General features: G+C 38.9%; 3 protein-coding genes across 5 annotated transcripts; 1 reads left to right on the top strand and 2 right to left on the bottom strand.

Annotated features, from left to right (window-relative positions):
* Positions 1-6,096: 6,096 nt before the first annotated feature.
* LOC116612381 lies at positions 6,097-9,459 on the bottom strand. 3 transcript variants are annotated; one of them, XM_048722264.1, is made up of 5 exons: positions 9,343-9,384; positions 9,080-9,117; positions 8,730-8,790; positions 6,670-6,863; positions 6,097-6,286 (listed from the first exon to the last, which is right to left on the bottom strand). In XM_048722264.1, exons 2-5 carry the CDS (start codon positions 9,080-9,082, stop codon positions 6,191-6,193), a joined length of 354 nt encoding a protein of 117 aa, XP_048578221.1. In that variant the 5' UTR covers positions 9,083-9,117; positions 9,343-9,384; the 3' UTR covers positions 6,097-6,190. The 3 variants fall into 3 exon arrangements, with proteins under 3 accessions (XP_048578221.1, XP_048578223.1, XP_048578222.1); XM_048722266.1 differs by lacking the exon at positions 9,080-9,117 and having other exon boundaries at positions 8,730-8,794; positions 9,343-9,459; XM_048722265.1 differs by lacking the exon at positions 9,080-9,117 and having other exon boundaries at positions 9,343-9,448.
* A 5,355-nt stretch (positions 9,460-14,814) lies between these two features.
* LOC116612377 lies at positions 14,815-17,226 on the bottom strand. The gene is made up of 4 exons (XM_048722263.1): positions 17,194-17,226; positions 16,844-16,904; positions 15,905-16,122; positions 14,815-15,003 (listed from the first exon to the last, which is right to left on the bottom strand). The coding sequence occupies exons 1-4, from the start codon at positions 17,194-17,196 to the stop codon at positions 14,908-14,910; spliced, it is 378 nt and encodes a 125-aa protein (XP_048578220.1). The 5' UTR covers positions 17,197-17,226; the 3' UTR covers positions 14,815-14,907.
* Positions 17,227-19,120: 1,894 nt separating this feature from the next.
* Positions 19,121-20,308, top strand: LOC5504721 (alkaline phosphatase, tissue-nonspecific isozyme; the record flags this gene model as incomplete). The annotated part of the gene is given in 2 exon segments (XM_001625551.3): positions 19,121-19,448; positions 20,127-20,308. Coding segments are annotated over 2 exon segments (510 nt in total), but the record flags the coding sequence as incomplete, so codon positions are not given.
* Between the last annotated feature and the right edge of the window lie 1,423 nt (positions 20,309-21,731).

Here is a 21,731-nt window from a genome sequence, read left to right as displayed (position 1 = left end):
TTTCGATTTACTCTCGCACTTCATCAATCCTAGACTACTTGTTGTTAAAACAAAAGGTACAATGGTCAAAATGAAGTCCTCCTACTTGTTGCTTGTTGCTATTTCTGCAATCACAACCCTCATAACAATCTAGATCTGACATTTTTCATTAGCTGAATTTGTGGAGCCCTGTCCAGGAAAGAGAAGCGGTGGGAACTTTATACAGAAGTGTAGGAAAGAGAAAAGGAAAAACTATACCCTACTTTATCCACGTCCCCGTATAGTCAATATAGGGATACCCGTGTTAAAGTGGTTTCACTCAATGATAAGTCAAATACTTCATAAAAGACGACACTATATCATTTATTTTCAATGTTTGTTTTATCTTTAGGATTTACTCTAATTCAAACTCATCTCACCCCCACCCCACCCCTTCACTATCCCCTGAAACCAACAACCCGCCCCTTAGTTTTGGAACAACTCTGTTCTCGTAGTTTACTAAGGCCGTTGGGGGACCTAAATAAGCCGCTGTGCTCGTTCAGAGAGAAGAAAAATAGGTGAGACCAACATAAGTTTTGACCCCTAAGTTATAGAAAAAGTGCGTAGTCTCTAGATCCTTTTCCCCAAAGAATAGCATCATCCACTATAAGCGCGTAAAGGCTTTTGGCAGCGCAACATGATAAGTTGCCAGGAAAGATGAACTCGTTCCAAAATGACAAAGAAGTAGGCATTAAGAATAGGTAATTAGGTACAGAGTTCCAAAATGACAAAGAAGTAGACACTAAGAAGAAGTAATTAGGTAGAGTTTCATCCTCTTTGCCGAGGTTATGATCAGGTAGCGAATGTCAGCATATGTAACAAATGTCAGCGTACGTAGCAAATGTCAGCAAATGTAACAAATGTCAGCAAGATTTGAGGTCTACCTAGTGCGATCTTTCTCAGAAAAATACCGGTTCAAGCGGAGCACAAGACTTGGAAATCATTAAAAGGTAATATATTGTTATAAATTAGACGAAGGAAGACACAAAAGTAATAAAAAAACATCTTCCGCGTATCATCTTTAATGGCCATGTTCATTTTCGGCTTCATTGTACATGCCTAAACATCGAGCTCACATTTTGAAAAAGCAACAAAATAGTCAACAATAAAATTAAGTTAGAGTTGTTATTAGGATATAATGACCCACCAGCGTGAGACTTCCTAATGGATAGCAGTTAGTATAATTTCATACATAAATGATAAGGCGATCACTTTAGACAGACAGACAGACAGACAGACAGACAGACAGACAGACAGACAGACACAGACTAGTTTTGTTATAGATACAGCCTATTTTTGTCATATTTGCGACATTTGAAACAGTCGTATGTCAGTTTTGCATTTATCCCCTCTATATTAGCTGTAGGATTTATGATCACAGTTTTACTATATTAAGCGGAAATTAAAAAATAAAAAGTAAAAGACCCCTCTTATATAAAAATTTAAAACAAAATTTAAAAATATTATATATTTTGCCAGGTGAGGTGGGTATTTGGCCCAAAAGAGGTGCCGCTAAAGGTCTGTAATTCTTTGAGATTAATGTGAAAGCAAACTGATATAATCGGAGCCCTGTCCATGACAGAAAAGCGGTGGGAACTGTATACACAAATGTAGGAAAGAGAAAAGGAAAAACTTTACCCTACTTTATCCACGTCCCCGTATAGTCAATATAGGGATACCCGTGTTAAAGTGGTTTCACTTAATGATAAGTCAAATACTTCATAAAAGACGACACTATATCATTCATTTTCAATGTTTGTTTTATCTTTAGGATTTACTCTAATTCAAACTCATCTCACCCCCACCCCACCCCTTCACTACCCCCTGAAACCAACAACCCGCCCCTTAGTTTTGGAACAACTCTGTTCTCGTAGTTTACTAAGGCCGTTGGGGGACCTAAATAAGCCGCTGTGCTCGTTCAGAGAGAAGAAAAATAGGTGAGACCAACATAAGTTTTGACCCCTAAGTTATAGAAAAAGTGCGTAGTCTCTAGATCCTTTTCCCCAAAGAATAGCATCATCCATATATAAGCGCGTATAGGCTTTTGGCAGCGCAACATGATAAGTTGCCAGGAAAGATGAACTCGTTCCAAAATGACAAAGAAGTAGGCATTAAGAATAAGTAATTAGGTACAGAGTTCCAAAATGACAAAGAAGTAGACACTAAGAAGAAGTAATTAGGTAGAGTTTCATCCTCTTTGCCGAGGTTTTGATCAGGTAGCGAATGTCAGCATATGTAACAAATGTCAGCGTACGTAGCAAATGTCAGCAAATGTAACAAATGTCAGCAAGTTTTGAGGTCTACCTAGTGCGATCTTTCTCAGAAAAATACCTGTTCAAGCGGAGCACAAGACTTGGAAGATCTTTAAAAGGTAATATATTGTTATAGATTAGACGAGGGAAGACACAAAAGTAATAAAAAAACATCTTCCGCGTATCATCTTCAATGGCTATGTTCATTTTAGACTTCATTGTACATGTCTAAACATCGAGCTCACATTTTGAAAAAGCAACAAAATAGTCAACAATAAAATTAAGTTAGAGTTGTTATTAGGATATAATGATCCACCAGCCTGATAAGGCGATCACTTTAGACAGACAGACAGACAGACAGACAGACAGACAGACAGACAGACAGACAGACAGACAGACAGACAGACAGACAGACGCAGACTAGTTTTGTTATAGAAACAGCCTATTTTTTTTTAATATTTGCCATTAATAGGAAACAGTCGTATGTCAGTTTTGCATTTATCCCCTCTATATTAGCTGTAGGATTTATGATCACAGTTTTACCCTGTTAAATCCTTTGCATTTGACTACGAAATTTAATTAATTTAATTCTTTCTTCAGCCTTTGTATAATTATGTGGTTACTTATTGTTAGTAGAGTTAGAGCAATTCTTTGCTTTATAGCAGGGTTAGCTAACAGGTAGGCTAACTAATAGGCTTCTGCTTATTATTCTTAAACAATTTTCAGTTTATTGCGTTGGTTAGTATATTTCCTGTTGTCATAAGAGCCGAGTAAGCTGAGCTAATTTTTGAATGTTTGTTATACTTCACACATTCCATATAAATTACTGTTTTCAAAAGAGCCTGGTCATCCTTTGGCAATAAACGTGTCCAGTATTTTATGCTTCTGAACGATAAGTCAATTTGGATAAAAATTAATGGTTTTGCGCTGAAATCCCAAGTCCCCTTTACTCGGGGCAGATTCGTTGTGTAGCCATTTAGCTTGTGGAGTACGTGCGCACAGGGGGTTGAACTCAGCACACAGTGTAACCAAACGGGAGTTTCATACACCAGAGGGGTAAGCTTTGAAAGAGGCTAGATAGTATAGAGAACTTCTGTTCTCAACGAGTTACAGAACCCAAGTGATCCTTGCTAAGCGGTCACGTTATAATATGTGAATAATATGTGACCGAGCCTTGTAATTTGGTAGGAATATGACGTCGCTGCGGTAAGAATTGGTAGGATTCCTACTGCCCATATATGGGCACCGGAAGAGAAGAAATATTTTTATAGGTTGCTGGTGGGTACGCTAATAACAATTAGAGATAGTTTAGGCGGGATGAGATTTTATGTACATAAACCGATGGCCAAGATTTGGGGCTGAAATCCCATAAACCCTGATACTGATCCTTGAAGTTTGAAAAGGGAAGTTGCCATAGCGGCTAGATTGTCCTTACTGCCTTTTAGCCCCAAACATTCTTGCTTAAATAAACGACTCCGATCTCTCCCGGGCTCTTGGTATGGATTCCTCCAGTGCAGTTTTGCCAGTGTTTTGCCACCCCTAGAAGTCGATAGCTGTCCCTCCCAACAAGCGTTAGAGAAGTTTTGAAATTGTTTAAACAATTTTAATTATTTAATTATAATACACAATAAAGTTAAAAAAAAAAAAAACGAAATAAGACCCTTCTCTAGTTCTTTTGCTTGTTTTAATTTGTTTTCCCAATCCCTCAGAAACTTTATGGATTGAATCATTTAGTCGGTCCATCTTGGTGCATTTTTTTATTATTGTGCATTAGACTTTTCGGATTTGTGAATTTTTTTGGGGAAGATTCAATCAAAGGACTTAATTTTGGTGAGCTCGTATTACCAGTATTAATAGCAAATCTACAGACAACCTTTTTCGCCTCTGTGAACACCCTGAGTAGTTTCTCTAACTTTTCAGCAAACGGCCGCCTAGCAACGCAATGATACGCTAGACAGGAGGGTAGGAGATGTGTGCACAAACCGACCGAAAGCGTTATATAGGCAGCTATCGACCAATGAGAATTAGGAACGTGTATAGTGACGTATGTCACGTGAGGCATATTGGGTCATACATGTGCTATGGTAGCATGATACGCCACAGGTAACCCAGGCTCTGTCAATGAGTATTTTGAACCGACCGGCTCATTGACACCGGAGAACATATGGAGTTGGGGCCGCTTTTGCGCTGTTCGGAGAAATTTAGAATTCTAAATTTTACCGAACAGCGCTAAAGCGGCCCCAAATGCGCGTGTAAATAATACGCGTGTAATAATGCGCGTGTAATTAACGTGTAAATAATAGATAACTACAACTACTACATCAAGTTGGATTCAATTTATAACATTTTTATGGAAGAATACTAAAGTAACAACTCCTTATGTTCTCTCCATTAAGGGTCAATGAGCCGGTCGGTTCAAATTATTCATTGACAGAGCCTGGGCTACCTGTGGATACGCGTACTCGTACGAATAATTTATGAACGACCTTTGAGCTGCGAAAAGCGCACAGAAACCGCACAGAAAAGCGCCAAAATCCGAAAATCCGTCAAAATAAGTCAATAACCATAAACCGCGCAATAAAATACGAAAAACCGCGTCAGATTTAAGGCAAAACCGCATCATCGCAAACCCACGCCCACGTCCTGAAAATACTTGAAGCGATAATTGAGTAATTGTGGACAATTTGTTAAGCAAGGCTCGAGCAATGACTTTTGTGAGCTTGTAAGACTAAAAATCCTATAGTAATAAGCTTTCACAAAGGCGTATACCATTTCAACATTGTGTTGATCTTTATTTTTCTTTGACTTGTTAGCGTTTCGAAGATTCCGGGGACTATTATCACCCCTACTCTTAGCTACTGCTACTCTTAGCTACTGCTACCCGTCTTGACGGCTGCCTGACTTGGTCAGTGCACACCCTTGCCGTATGGGACAGGTCAACATAGTTTGACCGTCTAACAATGTATCTGCTCAAAGATATACACCGGACGGTGTTTTGATGCCTTCGTTTGAGCCCCCCTACGTTAGATGCAACAACGACTTTTGGAGTGTTTTACCTTATGAATGGGGTTATTCAAATGATTCGGCAAGATCCTAGGTTGTTACAAATCCGTTTGTTAAACGTTGTTAGAAATCCGGTTGACTTTTGCAGGGAAAAGGAGGAAATGTTAAAGTTGTACTCGACATATGAATTAAGCTATTTTAAAAACCTATACCTGAACATTCTTATGAGGATCTGCAGACTATTACTGGATTAAAGCCTGGTTCCCACTTAGTCGATGCAGCTGTATGTTTACATGTTCACTCAAATTTGGAAGACAAATGAAAAGAAGAATCTCAAAATTGCCACCTGAAATAAAAATGTTAGTGTTTTTCCCAATTTAAAGAAAAAATATCGAGACAGTTTTCCCAATGAAGACCGAGGAAGTGAATGCTTTTTCACACTTGGTTCTTTTGCTGGCATTATGCCCGCCGACAGAGTATCGATTATAGGGTTTTCTTGAAGACCTTTCTTCAGGGCCGTACCAGGGTGAGTCAAACGGCAACGTTCCCCCCCTTCCCCACCCTCATTTGAAAAACATGGTATTCAAGCTGACATTCCGGCCAGCCTAAAATTATGTTAGAAACCATGTTAGAATGTGTAGAATATACGTTATTAGGGAAAAGGGGTAAAAAATGCTTATGAAGTATTGCAAGATTTCCTTTTATAAAGGCAAATATATACGGCACAAAGCAACTGAAACGAAACGAAAGTCCGCGCAAATTGTCGCAAGTTTTGCAATTTGCAGTAACTTGCGATCCGTATGAAATATGAATGTACTACTTCGTCATTTGACATATTTATTTCTCTTTATGCTCTTACATCAAAGATGTTTGTTTTTGTTTCTCTTTTCCATTCTGGAAAATCAGTCCATGCTGGTTTACCGGCAGAACATGCAGTCTGCATTGGAGCAACGCCCAAGTTTGCATTCACAGCGCTTGGCACATTGACATGCTGTTGTTTTCCATGGAATTGTCTGAGAAAGAGAGGAGAAAAACACAAAGCAAAAGATAGAATTAGAAAACAACAGATTAAGGTTTATTTTAAGTTTTGAGCCACCAATAATTTAAACTTTCAAGATAAATTGTTGATCTATAAATTCTGCAACATCAATTTTGGGTATCACTTTTCTTTGCATAAGAAGAGTTCCTATTTATTAAGTTAGCGGGATTTGGGCCCAAAGATAGAATAGTTCCGAGAAACACGTCAAGACCGAACGCTATCCCGAGGGCTTATCGATGACTTTCCGGGTTTCCGGGTTTATTGGGCGTTTTAAAAACGACCCCCAAGATTCGAGCTTAAAGGGGAAACATCCCTCATTCCATTTTACAAAGCAACCATCATCATCATTATACTTACACATCCCGGCATTGTCGGTGGACATAACGGAGTGATACCGTTTGCAGTGTCGATATACCTGGCCATGCCGTTGGCAGTCATGCAGTCGTTAAAGCATTGCTTTTCATCTGTCTGGTCAGTGTCGCAGAAAGATCTCCACTGGCTCCATGAGATGAAAAACACTGGGTAGCCTGGAAGAACTGGGTTACTGGCCCCTAAAATGTACAGTACAGTCTGAGCTGATAAAATGGAATTAACGCTAACGACCAAGGCAGAAAACAACAGAAAACTTCAAAAGTCAGACGTGAAATGCACTATGAAATGGACTGTCTGAAAAATTTCATCCATTTTACTTTAAACCACGACGTGAATTTTTTTTTTTTGCTGTAGACCAGATTTAGAATGTTTCCTATAGTAGGAATACGTTTTACGGACCATCTTTACTTGTTTAGAACTAAAAAAATTATTTTACCGAAACTAGTTTAGGATTGAGAGCTGAGTATGCAACAAATAGTGGTCACTTTTTTCTTGCCGTCGCCGTCTCGCAACCAAGTGGTTTCCATATGATCACACACGTTGAACGGGTGGTAGTTGTTGCTACTGTTATTGTTATTGTTTCTGTTGTTGTTATTGTTAATTCGTGAAAATGCGTTATGCCTGGTTTATTTTAACCGTTTTCCATAAAACCACGACGTGAAAACTCCGACCTCCACGGTCAATTGAGAAAACAGGGGCCAAAAAATGGCAAAGTTCAAATTGTAAGGTCGTGTTAGCTTATATTCGCTTGACTTTTTGCATAGATGTTCCTTGAGTAATATAAAACAAAATAAGCTTCAATTTTTGGTAAATAATTCGTTCTTGGGATATTGCAAATTGTAAGACTCTTGATTTGTCTGAAATTGGCCAATTTGGGCGAAATTTGCTACTTTTTTCATGATCTATGGCAACTTTGCTCAATCATATCTCATGAACGGATCATCTACCAAAAAATACTAAAGCTTATTTTGTTTTATATTATGCAAGGAACCTATAGGCAAAATATTTTAAAAATGTAAGCTAACACAACCTTACAATTTTAATTTTGTCATTTTTTGCTCCTGTCGGAAGCGGACGTTTGCCGTGTAAACTCCTCTAACCACATTCGCTACTGTAGAAATAATGTCCTTAGTTTTTTTTATCTTTCTCTGACTATAGTGTTTTGTTTATTCCATTGCAATTAAATTATAATTAATTTTAAATAATTGATCGCCAAGCGAGAACACATCTTTTTCGATCTCGTTGTCCTAGCCTTCTTCTTTAAGGTCCCTATTTCTGGTGAGACGCTGGCGAGACGTTGGCCCAGCAATGTTGGCGCAGTTTGAACACCGTGTTGGGAGGTGCTTGCTAGAGCTGGCAAGTGTTGGCGAAATTTTGATTGAGTTCAAACTTTTGGCCAACACTTTGCCAGTATCTCCTTTGTCTCGTGGTCATTCGAGCACATCACAGCTTTGCTGGCGCAGTTTGCACACGGACCCAGCAATGCTGGGCTCATTTGCATCGTTTTATAAAAAAAAATAGCTCGCGACCGAATAATGCTGTTATTTAAAAAAAAAATGCGTTACCGAATCTATCATAAAAAAAACTTCGCCAATTTTTGGTCGTGAAAACAATATATGACTGAAATGTATCATGCAGAACACAATCCCACGTGCTACTTTCTAATTATCAGATTAAATTCATTGTTTTTTATCGTCATCTTATCACTCGTAGTCTTAAAAATGACGATCGCTACAACATCAGGGGACGAAATAGTCCCAAATTCAAACGGGAATCCAGCGAAATCTTGGGTTGTATTTTGAAAACACAACTAAAATGTTGGAATTTTGGGTTGCCTTTGGTCCCGCCATGCATCAAACGCCAGTCATGCGTGAACTTATTACCAACATGCTGGAAATGTGTTGGGACAGTTTGCATACCGGCCTAACTCCGGCTCAGCAATGCTGGCATCAGGTGATGGCGCAGTTAGCACAGGGCTTTAGGGACATGACTTCGAAATCATCTTTAGCGCCATACTGGCAGTTAAGTGTACGCCATCTACTTACAGTTCAAAACGGCTGAAGACCCAGCGACAAGACAAAGTCCCAAGAAAGCTAACTTGATCATCTTTCTAATAAAACAATAAGAAACAAATATCACATAAGTCTAGCGGTATGGATATTCCTACCTCCATGCTGTAAAAAATCTAAGAATAACTAGGTCTGCGTAGGCGCGATGGAATCAGGGAGATATTGCCAACACACGGTTCAAATGATAGGTTTAATGCCTTTGTGAAAACAGTAGTTTCGCTTACGTCTCGAACGTTACCCCTTGGAGCAAAAAGGACCAATGACGAAGAGCTAACGCTCTAAACGTCAGCGCAACTACTTTGTTTTCACGGATGCGTACAACATACCATTTCAACCTTGTGTTGATTCACTTCTTTGGTTATTCCTATTAATACTTCAATAATAAACCAACCGACTAAAGTCAGGTAAAAGATGGTACTTTTTTATTCTCATCTAAAAACACATAAGGTGAAAAAGAATGGTGGGTGGAAAATAGGAAAATAACTTAGCAATAAGTATTTAGCAATAACTTGTGTGCTCACTACATTACACATTCACCTGATCTGGAACGTCCTCTTATAACAAGTAAACTGATAGAGCCTCTACTCACCGCTTGATGCTTCTGTTTAGGTGTTGGGAAGTTGTTTTGCCAATCTTCTCAAATCTGAGATGCTAAATGCCAGCAAAGAGCAAAGCGTTGCCTTTTATATCATTTGAAGCATAACAGCTGAGTCAATTGCGCTATTCAATAAATTCCTCTTTGTAAACACAATATGAACCCATCATTCATTGACAAAGCAAAATATTAAGTAATTAGTTTTTACTCTTGAGTTTAAAATTAGTTTAATTAGCGTTAGTCAGTGTCATTAGTTGTTTATTGCAACAGGCTGGCCTTGACAATTTTACATTTTTGTACGAACGTTAAGAAAAAAAGATACTTTTGTTAGAGGCATATTTGTGCTGTGGGGGTAGACTACTGTAGATGTATGAAAAAAACTATAACAACAAGAAATAATTTCCAAGCGTCTAAATGCTTTTAGGCTTTTGTCAGTCAAAAACTTGAACACTTTATTAGCTCACCTTTCACCCGACACATTTTTTTTTGCATAGAATGGCGTTTTAGCAGAGACTGGAACATTTGGTACTTTATTACCTAAATACACCTGACCAAAAAAATGTAGCAGGAATGATCGAGCACTTTGTAAGATAGATATAACTTCAGAGTTATTTTCATAATATTCTGTCAGTAATTACATTTTTGTATAAAGTCTTGGCTCCTTGGCGTAAGAGATGAAACATTTAAGAAGTAAGGTAACGCTTAATTATATGAACTTAAAGTAAAAATTCGTTGAGAAGAGGAAGGATTCTAGCTACTCATAGAGTAATTGATCGGACAAAATGAGACCTTTGCGTTTCAGGGCGTAAACATCTTGGTATGGGGTAGGTTCGGGTAAGGAAAGGGGAATTATTTTAACGTTTCGAGGTTCCAAAAACATTCAAATATTTTCTTTGAGCTACAGCACATAAAACTGTGCCGAGAAAAGAAAAGGTGAGGATAGATTAATTGAATTTCAAAGAGTTTCGAGAAGTGATAACTATCGTTTGCTCTTTGCCCATCAAGAGAACGATGTTCCTCTTAATCAGAAAGAATATGAAAAACAAATAATTGTTTTGTTTTTGTTGATTTTAATTTTTTAAGATTAAAATCTTAAAAGTCAAAACCTTTGTTTGCTTTTTCATCACCTGCTTCTTCATAAAAGTTTGAAATATTAAAGCCAGAAAGAAGTTGTAAAGGGTTTGCAGGAGGTCCGGGAATTAATTAGTTAATTACTCGTTATTTCAATGAAACAGTCACATCTAAGGGATGTAGCAGGGGAACACTTTTGGGTCAGTGTGCGATTTAGCTTTCCTCTAATTCTTCAAAGTCGTATTTCAAAGGCAGTCGGATCAATAAAATAAGCAAGGATAAGGGTGTTTTTTTTGGGGCAAGCATCGCAAAAGGAGTTTATAATTCTCTGCACATTTTGTAGAAACAAAAGATAATAACAATTAGAGATAGTTTAGGCGGGATGAGATTTTATGTACATAAACCGATGGCCAAGATTTGGGGCTGAAATCCCATAAACCCTGATACTGATCCTTGAAGTTTGAAAAGGGAAGTTGCCATAGCGGCTAGATTGTCCTTACTGCCTTTTAGCCCCAAACATTCTTGCTTAAATAAACGACTTCGATCTCTCACGGGCTCTTGGTATGGATTCCTCCTCATCATTTAAAGTGCAGTTTTGCCAGTGTTTTGCCACCCCTAGAAGTCGATAGCTGTCCCTCCCAACAAGCGTTAGAGAAGTTTTGAAATTGTTTAAACAATTTTAATTATTTAATTATAATACACAATAAAGTTTAAAAAAACGAAAAAAGACCCTTCTCTAGTTCTTTTGCTTGTTTTAATTTGTTTTCCCAATCCCTCAGAAACTTTATGGATTGAATCATTTAGTCGGTCCATCTTGGTGCATTTTTTTATTATTGTGCATTAGACTTTTCGGATTTGTGAATTTTTTGGGGGAAGATTCAAACAAAGGACTTAATTTTGGTGAGCTCGTATTACCAGTATTAATAGCAAATCTACAGACAACCTTTTTCGCCTCTGTGAACACCCTGAGTAGTTTCTCTAACTTTTCAGCAAACGGCCGCCTAGCAACGCAATGATACGCTAGACAGGAGGGTAGGAGATGTGTGCACAAACCGACCGAAAGCGTTATATAGGCAGCTATCGACCAATGAGAATTAGGAACGTGTATAGTGACGTATGTCACGTGAGGCATATTGGGTCATACATGTGCTATGGTAGCATGATACGCCACAGGTAACCCAGGCTCTGTCAATGAGTATTTTGAACCGACCGGCTCATTGACACCGGAGAACATATGGAGTTGGGGCCGCTTTTGCGCTGTTCGGAGAAATTTAGAATTCTAAATTTTACCGAACAGCGCTAAAGCGGCCCCAAATGCGCGTGTAAATAATACGCGTGTAATAATGCGCGTGTAATTAACGTGTAAATAATAGATAACTACAACTACTACATCAAGTTGGATTCAATTTATAACATTTTTATGGAAGAATACTAAAGTAACAACTCCTTATGTTCTCTCCATTAAGGGTCAATGAGCCGGTCGGTTCAAATTATTCATTGACAGAGCCTGGGCTACCTGTGGATACGCGTACTCGTACGAATAATTTATGAACGACCTTTGAGCTGCGAAAAGCGCACAGAAACCGCACAGAAAAGCGCCAAAATCCGAAAATCCGTCAAAATAAGTCAATAACCATAAACCGCGCAATAAAATACGAAAAACCGCGTCAGATTTAAGGCAAAACCGCATCATCGCAAACCCACGCCCACGTCCTGAAAATACTTGAAGCGATAATTGAGTAATTGTGGACAATTTGTTAAGCAAGGCTCGAGCAATGACTTTTGTGAGCTTGTAAGACTAAAAATCCTATAGTAATAAGCTTTCACAAAGGCGTATACCATTTCAACATTGTGTTGATCTTTATTTTTCTTTGACTTGTTAGCGTTTCGAAGATTCCGGGGACTATTATCACCCCTACTCTTAGCTACTGCTACTCTTAGCTACTGCTACCCGTCTTGACGGCTGCCTGACTTGGTCAGTGCACACCCTTGCCGTATGGGACAGGTCAACATAGTTTGACCGTCTAACAATGTATCTGCTCAAAGATATACACCGGACGGTGTTTTGATGCCTTCGTTTGAGCCCCCCTACGTTAGATGCAACAACGACTTTTGGAGTGTTTTACCTTATGAATGGGGTTATTCAAATGATTCGGCAAGATCCTAGGTTGTTACAAATCCGTTTGTTAAACGTTGTTAGAAATCCGGTTGACTTTTGCAGGGAAAAGGAGGAAATGTTATAGTTGTACTCGACATATGAATCAAGCTATTTTAAAAACCTATACCTGAACATTCTTATGAGGATCTGCAGACTATTACTGGATTAAAGCCTGGTTCCCACTTAGTCGATGCAGCTGTATGTTTACATGTTCACACAAATTTGGAAGACAAATGAAAAGAAGAATCTTAAAATTGCCACCTGAAATAAAAATGTTAGTGTTTTTTCCAATTTAAAGAAAAGATAACGAAACAGTTTTCCCAATGAAGACCGAGGAAGTGAATGCTTTTTCACACTTGGTTCTTTTGCTGGCATTATGCCCGCCGACAGAGTATCGATTACAGGGTTTTCTTGAAGACCTTTCTTCAGGGCAACGTCCCCCCCCTCCCCACCCCCCCCCGTCCCCCATCCTCATTTTTTTTTTTCAATCAATATATTTTATTTGGTACCCTTATACATGATTATATATCAGGTGTTTTTCCAAGTAGTTAAGATAAAAAGGAGGTTGTCATTATCCGTGGTGTGCATTTATTCTTTTAGGCATTCAAATCTTTTTCTTGTGCAGTCAAAAATATATTTTGCAGTTTCCCTGTTAATGATCTCGTTTCTTTGATCCATGGTAATAATAAAAAGGAAAGCTCTTTCAGATGTCATTGCATTTAAGTTGATATTAGTTTTGTGTTTGATAACACTATAGTATGCCTTTCTAATCGCGTTGTATGTAGGGCATTTTACAAGAAAGTGTTCTTCGTTTTCTATTCCATTTTTGCAAATCGTGCACCTCCTCTCATTTGGGGGCACATATGGTTTGGCATGTCTACCTGTTTCGATGGCCAAATTATGATTGCTTAGTCTTAATTTTGTGACGGCAATTCTGTGTTGTACATTATTAATTTGGGTAAGATATTTTCAAGTTCGTAGACCACCTTGAAGGTCCTGAAAGTTCGCAATTTATTCTTTTGGCGTGGGTCTCTTCTACTATCATTGTGAATCTCACTTAGCCACACCTGTCGCTCGATATCTTCAAAGCGCATCTTTATTAAATTTATAGACGTGTTTGGGGCATCAAGCCATATATAGCCCAAGCCTGCTCGATCTAAAATGTTTTTCAGTTTGTGCACCCAAGTTACCTTGCTGTTATTTTCTAAAGAATCTAGGAAAGCCAACACAGCAAGTTTACTGTGGTCAGAATTTATCATTTTTTGCCAATATTTTATTGCTCTACATTTGGCTTTTAAACGCATTGGAAATCTACCGACCTCGGATCTACATGCATTAGAACTGCAGTACCTGTTGACGCCTAGCAGCCAACGTATAAACCTTGTGTGTACAGATTCTATGGGGTCTTTTTCTAGTTTGTCATTGCAGTCTGTTCCCCACACCTCGCTACTATATAATAGAATTGGGGTTACAAGGGTATCAAAGAGCCTAAGTGTTAGAGTTATTTTGTCTCTAAAGTGGTTTCCCATTTCTTTTCGAAGCTTATACAAAGCTTTTAGTCCGACCTTCTTTATTTCTTGCTTTGCTAGGCTGAAGTTCCCAAAGGTGCTAAAATGCACCCCAAGGTATTTATATGACTTGACAATGTCAACTTTACTGTTTCTGTATTTAAAGAGATAGTTGTTCATTGTTTTCCCAGAGTTATTAAATATCATTATCTTAGTTTTTTCTAGATTAACAGTGAGTTTTGCTTCATCACAAAATTCGCTTAGTTTGTCTAAATATTTTTGTAGCCCCGTGGCAGTCTTCGAGACGATTACCAAATCGTCGGCATAAAGTAAACAACTAATAGGTCGTGAATAGGTCAGAAATTCTTTTAGTTGATCAGAGTCTCCGCTCCATCTGAATTGCTTTTTCTTGTTAATACTTAATAGTTTCTTGTGCTCCGTTATCCCAACTATGTCCGCCATGACCTTCGGCATTTGAAAAACATGGTATTCAAGCTGACATTCCGGCCAGCCTAAAATTATGTTAAAAACCATATTAGAATGTGTAGAATATACATTATTAGGGAAAAGGGGTAAAAAGGTTTAAGAAGTATTACCAGATTTCCTTTTATAAAGGCAAATATATACGGCACAAAGCAACTGAAACGAAACGAAAGTCCGCGCAAATTGTCGCAAGTTTTGCTATTTGTAACAACTTGCGATCCGTATGAAATATGAATGTGCTACTTCGTCATTTGGCATATTTATTTCTCTTTATGCTTTTACATCGAAGATGTTTTTTTTGTTTCTCTTTTCTATTCTGGAAAATCAGTCCATGCTGGTTTAACGGCAGAAGATGCAGTCTGCATTGGAGCAACGCCCAAGTTTGCATTCACAGCGCTTGGCACATTGACATGCTGTTTTTTTCCATGGAATTGTCTGCAGAAAAGAGAGGAGAAAAACACATAGCAAAAGATAGAATCATAGAAAAACAAATTAAGGTTTATTTTAAGTTTTGAGCCTCCGTACGTATGCGTAACCTTAGGCTAAGTTCAAATGTCGTATTATCCACGAGACTTATTCAATGCAAATGCATGCAAATGAAGATGAAACAGTCGGAGTAAGTACGCAGCTGCTTTGTTTCCTATTATGTTTGTTCTACAAAGGAGTTCTTTTGTCTCTATTCTTCTTGTTCTTTGTGTCGAGGTGCTGATAATTTTCATTTGCCCAATCAAATTGCAGCTTGTGAGAGCTGCGTACTGGCCCAACAGACGACCTGATTCATTGATTTGATTCCTAAATTTGTAGATGTCTTTAGACAAGTTACACACAGCAGCGGCAATTTATTTCGAAAAAAAAAAGAAAAAGAACTGGTAGAAAAGTTTGCAAATTTGTTTACAGTCCTTGATAAGCAATCGATAAGTATAAGCCGTGATTGGTCCACTTTTTACCGGGTTCGAATAGAAGCGGCTTTGGTTTGGTTTGGTTTTTGGTTTTGGTTTCCTCTGTGATGAAATTCATAACAAAACAACACCATTTGAAAATGTAAAAATGACAACATTTGATAATTTAAACATTCAAGATAAATAGTTGATCTATAAATTCAGCAACATCATTTTTGGGTTCATTTTTTGTGCATAAGAAGAATTCCTGTTTATTAAGTTAGCGGGATTTCGGGCCCGAAGATAGAGTCGATTTAAGAAACACGTCAACACGCGAAGGCTTTCCTGAGGGATTATCGGTGACTTTCCGGGTTTCCAAAAAACCCAAAATCCGAGCTTAAAGGGGGAACATCCCTCATTCCATTTTACAAAGCAACCACCATCATCATTATACTTACACATCCCGGCATTGTCGGTGGACATATTGGAGTGATACCGTTTGCAGTGTCGATATACCTGGCCATGCCGTTGGCAGTCATGCAGTCGTTAAAGCATTGCTTTTCATCTGTCTGGACAGTGTCGCAGAAATATCTCCACTGGCCCCATGAGAGGAAAAACACTGGGTAGCCTGGAAGAACTGGGTTACTGGCCCCTAAAGTGTACAGTTCAGTCTGAGCTGATAAAAGGGAATTAACGCTAATATAACGGCAAAGGCAGAAAACAACAGAAAACTCCAAAAGTCAGACGTGAAATGCACTATGAAATGGACTGTCTGAAATATTTCATCCATTTTACTTCAAACCACAACGTGAATTTTTTTTTTGCTTTTTTTTTTCCTTTTTTGCTGGGCTCATTTGCATCGTTTCATAGAAAAAAAATAGCTCGCGACCGAATAATGCTGTCATTAAAAAAAAAAAAAAAAAAAAAAAAATTCGTTACCTCATCTATAATGCGTTACACAACCCCATGCAGAACACAACCCCACGTGCTACTTTCTAATTATCTGTTTAAATTCATTGTTTTTTTTTATGGTCCTCTTATCACTAGTAGTCGTAAAATGACGATCGCTACAACATCAGGGGACGAAATAGTCCCAAATTCAAACGGAATCCAGCGGAATCTTGGGTTGTCTTTTGAAAACACAAGTAAAATAGTGGGGTCTTGGGTTGCCTTTGGTCCCGTCATGCATCAAACGCCAGTCACGCGTGAGCTTATTACCAACAGGCTGGCCATGTGTTGTGGCCTAGCACTGCACTGCTCCGGCCTAGCACTTGGCCAGCATTGCTGGCTCAGCAATGCTGGCAGGTGATGGCGCAGTTTGCACAGGGCTTTAGGGACATGACTTCGAAATCATCTTTAGCGCCATACTGGCAGTTAAGTGTACGCCATCTACTTACAGTTCAAAACGGCTGAAGACCCAGCGACAAGACAAAGTCCCAAGAAAGCTAACTTGATCATCTTTCTAATAAAACAATAAGAAACAAATATCACATAAGTCTAGCGGTATGGATATTCCTACCTCCATGCTGTAAAAAATCTAAGAATAACTAGGTCTGCGTAGGCGCGATGGAATCAGGGAGATATTGCCAACACACGGTTCAAATGATAGGTTTAATGCCTTTGTGAAAACAGTAGTTTCGCTTACGTCTCGAACGTTACCCCTTGGAGCAAAAAGGACCAATGACGAAGAGCTAACGCTCTAAACGTCAGCGCAACTACTTTGTTTTCACGGATGCATACAACATACCATTTCAACCTTGTGTTGATTCACTTCTTTGGTTATTCCTATTAATACTTCAATAATAAACCAACCGACTAAAGTCAGGTAAAAGATGGTACTTTTTTATTCTCATCTAAAAACACATAAGGTGAAAAAGAATGGTGGGTGGAAAATAGGAAAATAACTTAGCAATAAGTATTTAGCAATAACTTGTGTGCTCACTACATTACACATTCACCTGATCTGGAACGTCCTCTTATAACAAGTAAACTGATAGAGCCTCTACTCACCGCTTGATGCTTCTGTTTAGGTGTTGCGAAGTTGTTTTGCGAATCTCGTCAAATCTGAGATGCTAGATGCCAGCAAAGCGATGCCTTTTATATCATTTGAAGCAAAACAGCTGAGTCAATTGTGCCATTCAATAAATCCCTTTTTGTAAACACAACATCTTCAACCTCATTTTTATAGTATTAGAATCCTATCGGTTAAGTAAATAAAATTAGTTTTAACTCTTGAGTTTAAAATTAGTTTAATTGGCGTCAATCAGTCACTCCTGTTTTTTATTTGACGGGATCTTGTGAATAGCAGGTCGGTCTTGGGCAATAGGTAGAGACATTATCTGACATTATTGAATGAAACTAAAACAGAAATCACTTCCTGCTCGATTGAGTTGCCAAGGGTTCAATTTATTATGGGTAAACTTAAGCAAATTAAATTGATAGTACCTGCTATTTTAAGTATTCTGCGAACTTTATGCTCATAAGTTTCAAGCTCAAATTCCTTTTGGCATTCGTTACAACCCGGCAGGTTTTCCGTTAAAAGCATAACAAATTGGTAAATTTTTCAACAGGTCGGTTTAATTTCGCAGTGTCTATTTTTGTTCGGGGGTGGGGAGGGGATGGGGGTGTAATTTCAAACCAGGTAAGAGAGAAATTGTACCAGTGAAGGAGAATAGGGTATAGTTTGCGAGGGTTATAAGAATGTTTAAAATCACAGCAGTGCAAGATCCGATTCATCGAGGGCTTGGGTTTACGAGATTGATCTGAAGTTGACATTTGTACCCTACGGCGCATGCACGCGAATCCAGCGTTTCTGACCTAGACACCAGGAGTCGTATGCGACCTGACTAGACAGGAGCAAAAAATGGGAAAGTTCAAATTGTGAGGTTCTGTTAGCTTATATTTGCTTGATTTTTTGCCTAGAGGTTTCTTGTGTAATATAAAACAAAATAAGCTTTGGTACTTTTTTCGGACATATCATAACACGGAATTCACATTGCGCATGGCTGCACACGATAGGCTTTTATGAGCATGGCGAAGTCCAAAACCTCACAGAAAAGGGTCGAGGCAATGAGGTCTTATGCAGGGCCTTGCCGACATCAGTCGATAGGTATTTCCTGTTCGACCTCAACCCTTCTGTAAAGAAGCGTTTGGGTATTTTCACATGTTTGCGCAAACCACTTTAAGGATTAAATTTAAGGATTGAATCATCTTGGCGAGCAGAGGACGTTTAGTCTCGAAGCCATAGATTTAGAAATGTGTTTTAGCTGTTGTTGGTGTTCAGCCCGATAATAAATGATTTCAAAGATAAGTGACTAATATGTTCAATAGACGAGCATATCGAGTATTTTTAGTTTTTTTTATTGGGACGCATTCGACTCAGAGGCGGACCTAGGACAGAAAAATTACAGATAACCTCCAGAGTAATAGGTGGGGTGCGTAGCATTTGTGCGATCGGAGAATGTTAATTTTGTGAGAGTTTAAAAAAAATGGGGACTATCCATCATCCCTACTCTTATCTACTACGCATCTTGAATATCTTGACCACGATTGAACCTGGAAGGCCACAATGATCGCGGGCTCGGGCACCAGATCGACATATGATAATTTAGACCACGCCCATATGTTATTTAGCGTCGTGTACTAACTGCAGCCCATCATTCCTTGTAACGTGACTGCATACTTTTATCGTTTTTACAGACGACACCCTTATATTGACGACCGCTGACCACAGTCACACATTCACCATAAGTGGTTACCCGAAGCGAGGCAATCCCATATTTGGACTTGTGGTCGATATCTACAATAGGACAGTGGTAGCGTCTAGTGACAAGTTACCTTTTTAGTTACCTTACACGACCCTCGGATATGCTAATGGGCCAGGAGGACTCAAGGTTAACGCGACCCGCGCCGATCTTACCATGGTCAATACGGCTGACAAGGACTTTAAGTCGCAGGCGCTGTATTACCAGAGTAGTGAGGCCCATGGCGGCGAAGATGTCGGTAAGGACTGGGAACGAGGCTAAAAGAAAAGCCGTATGTCTCGAATTCCATTATGCCCTCTGTATACAGGACGCGTAAATATGCACAGCTTGCGCTCCCATGCTAGCCTGGTCGTAAATACCATGCGACCAAAAATTCACTGCTTTAAGTTTTATCCAAGGCTAATATCCTTGGTATGCGCATGCAATTTGTCTCAGGCCAAGGCTTTGTCCGTCCGTCTGTCCAGCGGGCATGATGGAATTCTAAACTGTGCATCCACCCTAAGACAGTGTTTACACGAAACCTTGGTAAGTTTTGATGCTGTTTACATGGGTCTCATGCAGGTAGTTTTTTTATCATCCAATTAGGCAAGTCCCTTGTAAACGGAACCCATACCCATAAGGCTGTTTTCGACCGGTACCGTGTAAAAGAGGTCTGAGTCGCTTGTATTGTACATTATTACAATAAAGTTCAAAAATATAAAATATTGCAATCGGAGATAAAATATTATTGCATCGGAGATAGTTACGCAATCAACCGGAAGTAAGCTGGTGACATTGCGGCTTTAATTGAAACCGAATTCCAAAATACATTTTGTCGTATTTAATTTACGAGGCTAAGTAGGAAAATATCTCGAATCGCTGTAATTTGACCTATTCGGCCTCGCAGGTACTTTTATCCTGGTGATATTTTTTGCAGGTATTTACGCGGACGGGCCTGGGGCCTACCTGATGCATGGTGTGGTGGAGCAGAACTACATATTCCACGTGATGGACCACGCCCTCTGTCTGAGTGACAGCAAACAGGGTACGTGTACCAGGCACGTGACGAGAGGCGGGGCCCCCAAAACCACACCACGCCCACCCCGAGGTGCTTTGTGAATGTTAAAAGCCGAAGCAAAAGTTCCTGCTTAGAATTGTAGTATTGTAGTTTGATGTGTTTTTTTTTACTACATTTATTTGTGCTTAATGGTCTTGACAGCGAATGGTTTCGTAGTCTCGACAAAGATATACTTTTTTTAGAGTCACGAGAGCTAACAATTCACCGTTAGAGAGCTTATAGAGAGCTTAAACCTCACAAGAGCGCGGAAATCACCAGGTTTTCAAAAGATATACAATAACCTACAAACCGGAATGAACAAAAACGCAAAGCTTTCACTGTGCTGCAATTGAGATTAAAAGTGTACCTTTCATTATTTACTTCCTATTTTACTTTCAATCTAGACGCATTACCCCTCGGCCACCGATTCACAATTTTAATGAGGTTAGCCAGTTTGCACCGAAAAACAAGTTGTGATTGGCTTTTTTAAATAGGAGGATTCCGTGTTTCTCTGATGTGCACAAAATCATTTTTTGCCACGCTGGTTGGCTAGTGATCAGATCAGATAGGTGCGTTTCTCGTGTTTTTATTGGCGAACCAGGGACGTGAGCCTGAGGAAATATTACAGTTGTACTCAAAATATTTAATGGACACTTCCAGCACGTGTGTTCTTTTATTAATATAAATTATTGTAAAATAAGTAAAATTAAATCCTGACAATCCGAACAACCTTATAAGAACTTGCAGACTGTTACTGGATAAAAACATGGAAAAAGATAAGGGGCGGGGACTATATATATAATATATGTCACTCTGATTCACGGCAAGTAGAAGAAGATGAGTAATCGGTGTGTTTTTGGGTAGAAAATGTAAAGGACCTAGGAACCTATTACCATCATTGCTAATGATGCCATTTTGAACTTTTTTGTAAGGCGAAGTCAGTTGAATTACTGCTGTTGACTCCACACTGCGTTTTTCTCTTTCCACACGCCCTTGTATTTATTAACTTATCTATACCAGATTGGATAGGGTTTTTGTGTGAGATGCAGGGGAAGAGTCTACATTATCAGGCAGGCGCGAATCCAGGAACAATTCTGGCCTTTTTAATAAAAATAAAAGCGCTGAACACTGCCTAATGACATGCAGCTCGTACTTAAAGCCAGTCGATTCGATTTGCGTTACGCGTGGTTTTGTAGCCTATGAAAACCCCATGCATGTGAATTAAATTTGTTTTAATCATGCAAAAATTTAATCCATCCTACAATAAAATCGACTCGATTATATTTCTACGATATCAGACAATGCTGGGTCAGTTATATTTTTCAAAATGATCGAAGTTCTAAACCTTCAATACAAAAACAAAACAACAGTGTCACGCAAGTCGGATTCTTGGATTTTAACGTACTATCCCCAACCTTTTAGACCTGCTTACGTAAACAGTTGTAAATATGTCTGGATGAAAGGGGAAGGCAAATAGAATCGGAA

Source organism: Nematostella vectensis, chromosome 14 (genome assembly GCF_932526225.1).
Source record: "Nematostella vectensis chromosome 14, jaNemVect1.1, whole genome shotgun sequence".
Lineage (NCBI taxonomy): Eukaryota > Metazoa > Cnidaria > Anthozoa > Actiniaria > Edwardsiidae > Nematostella > Nematostella vectensis.
This window is presented reverse-complemented; position numbering and strand designations above follow the sequence as displayed.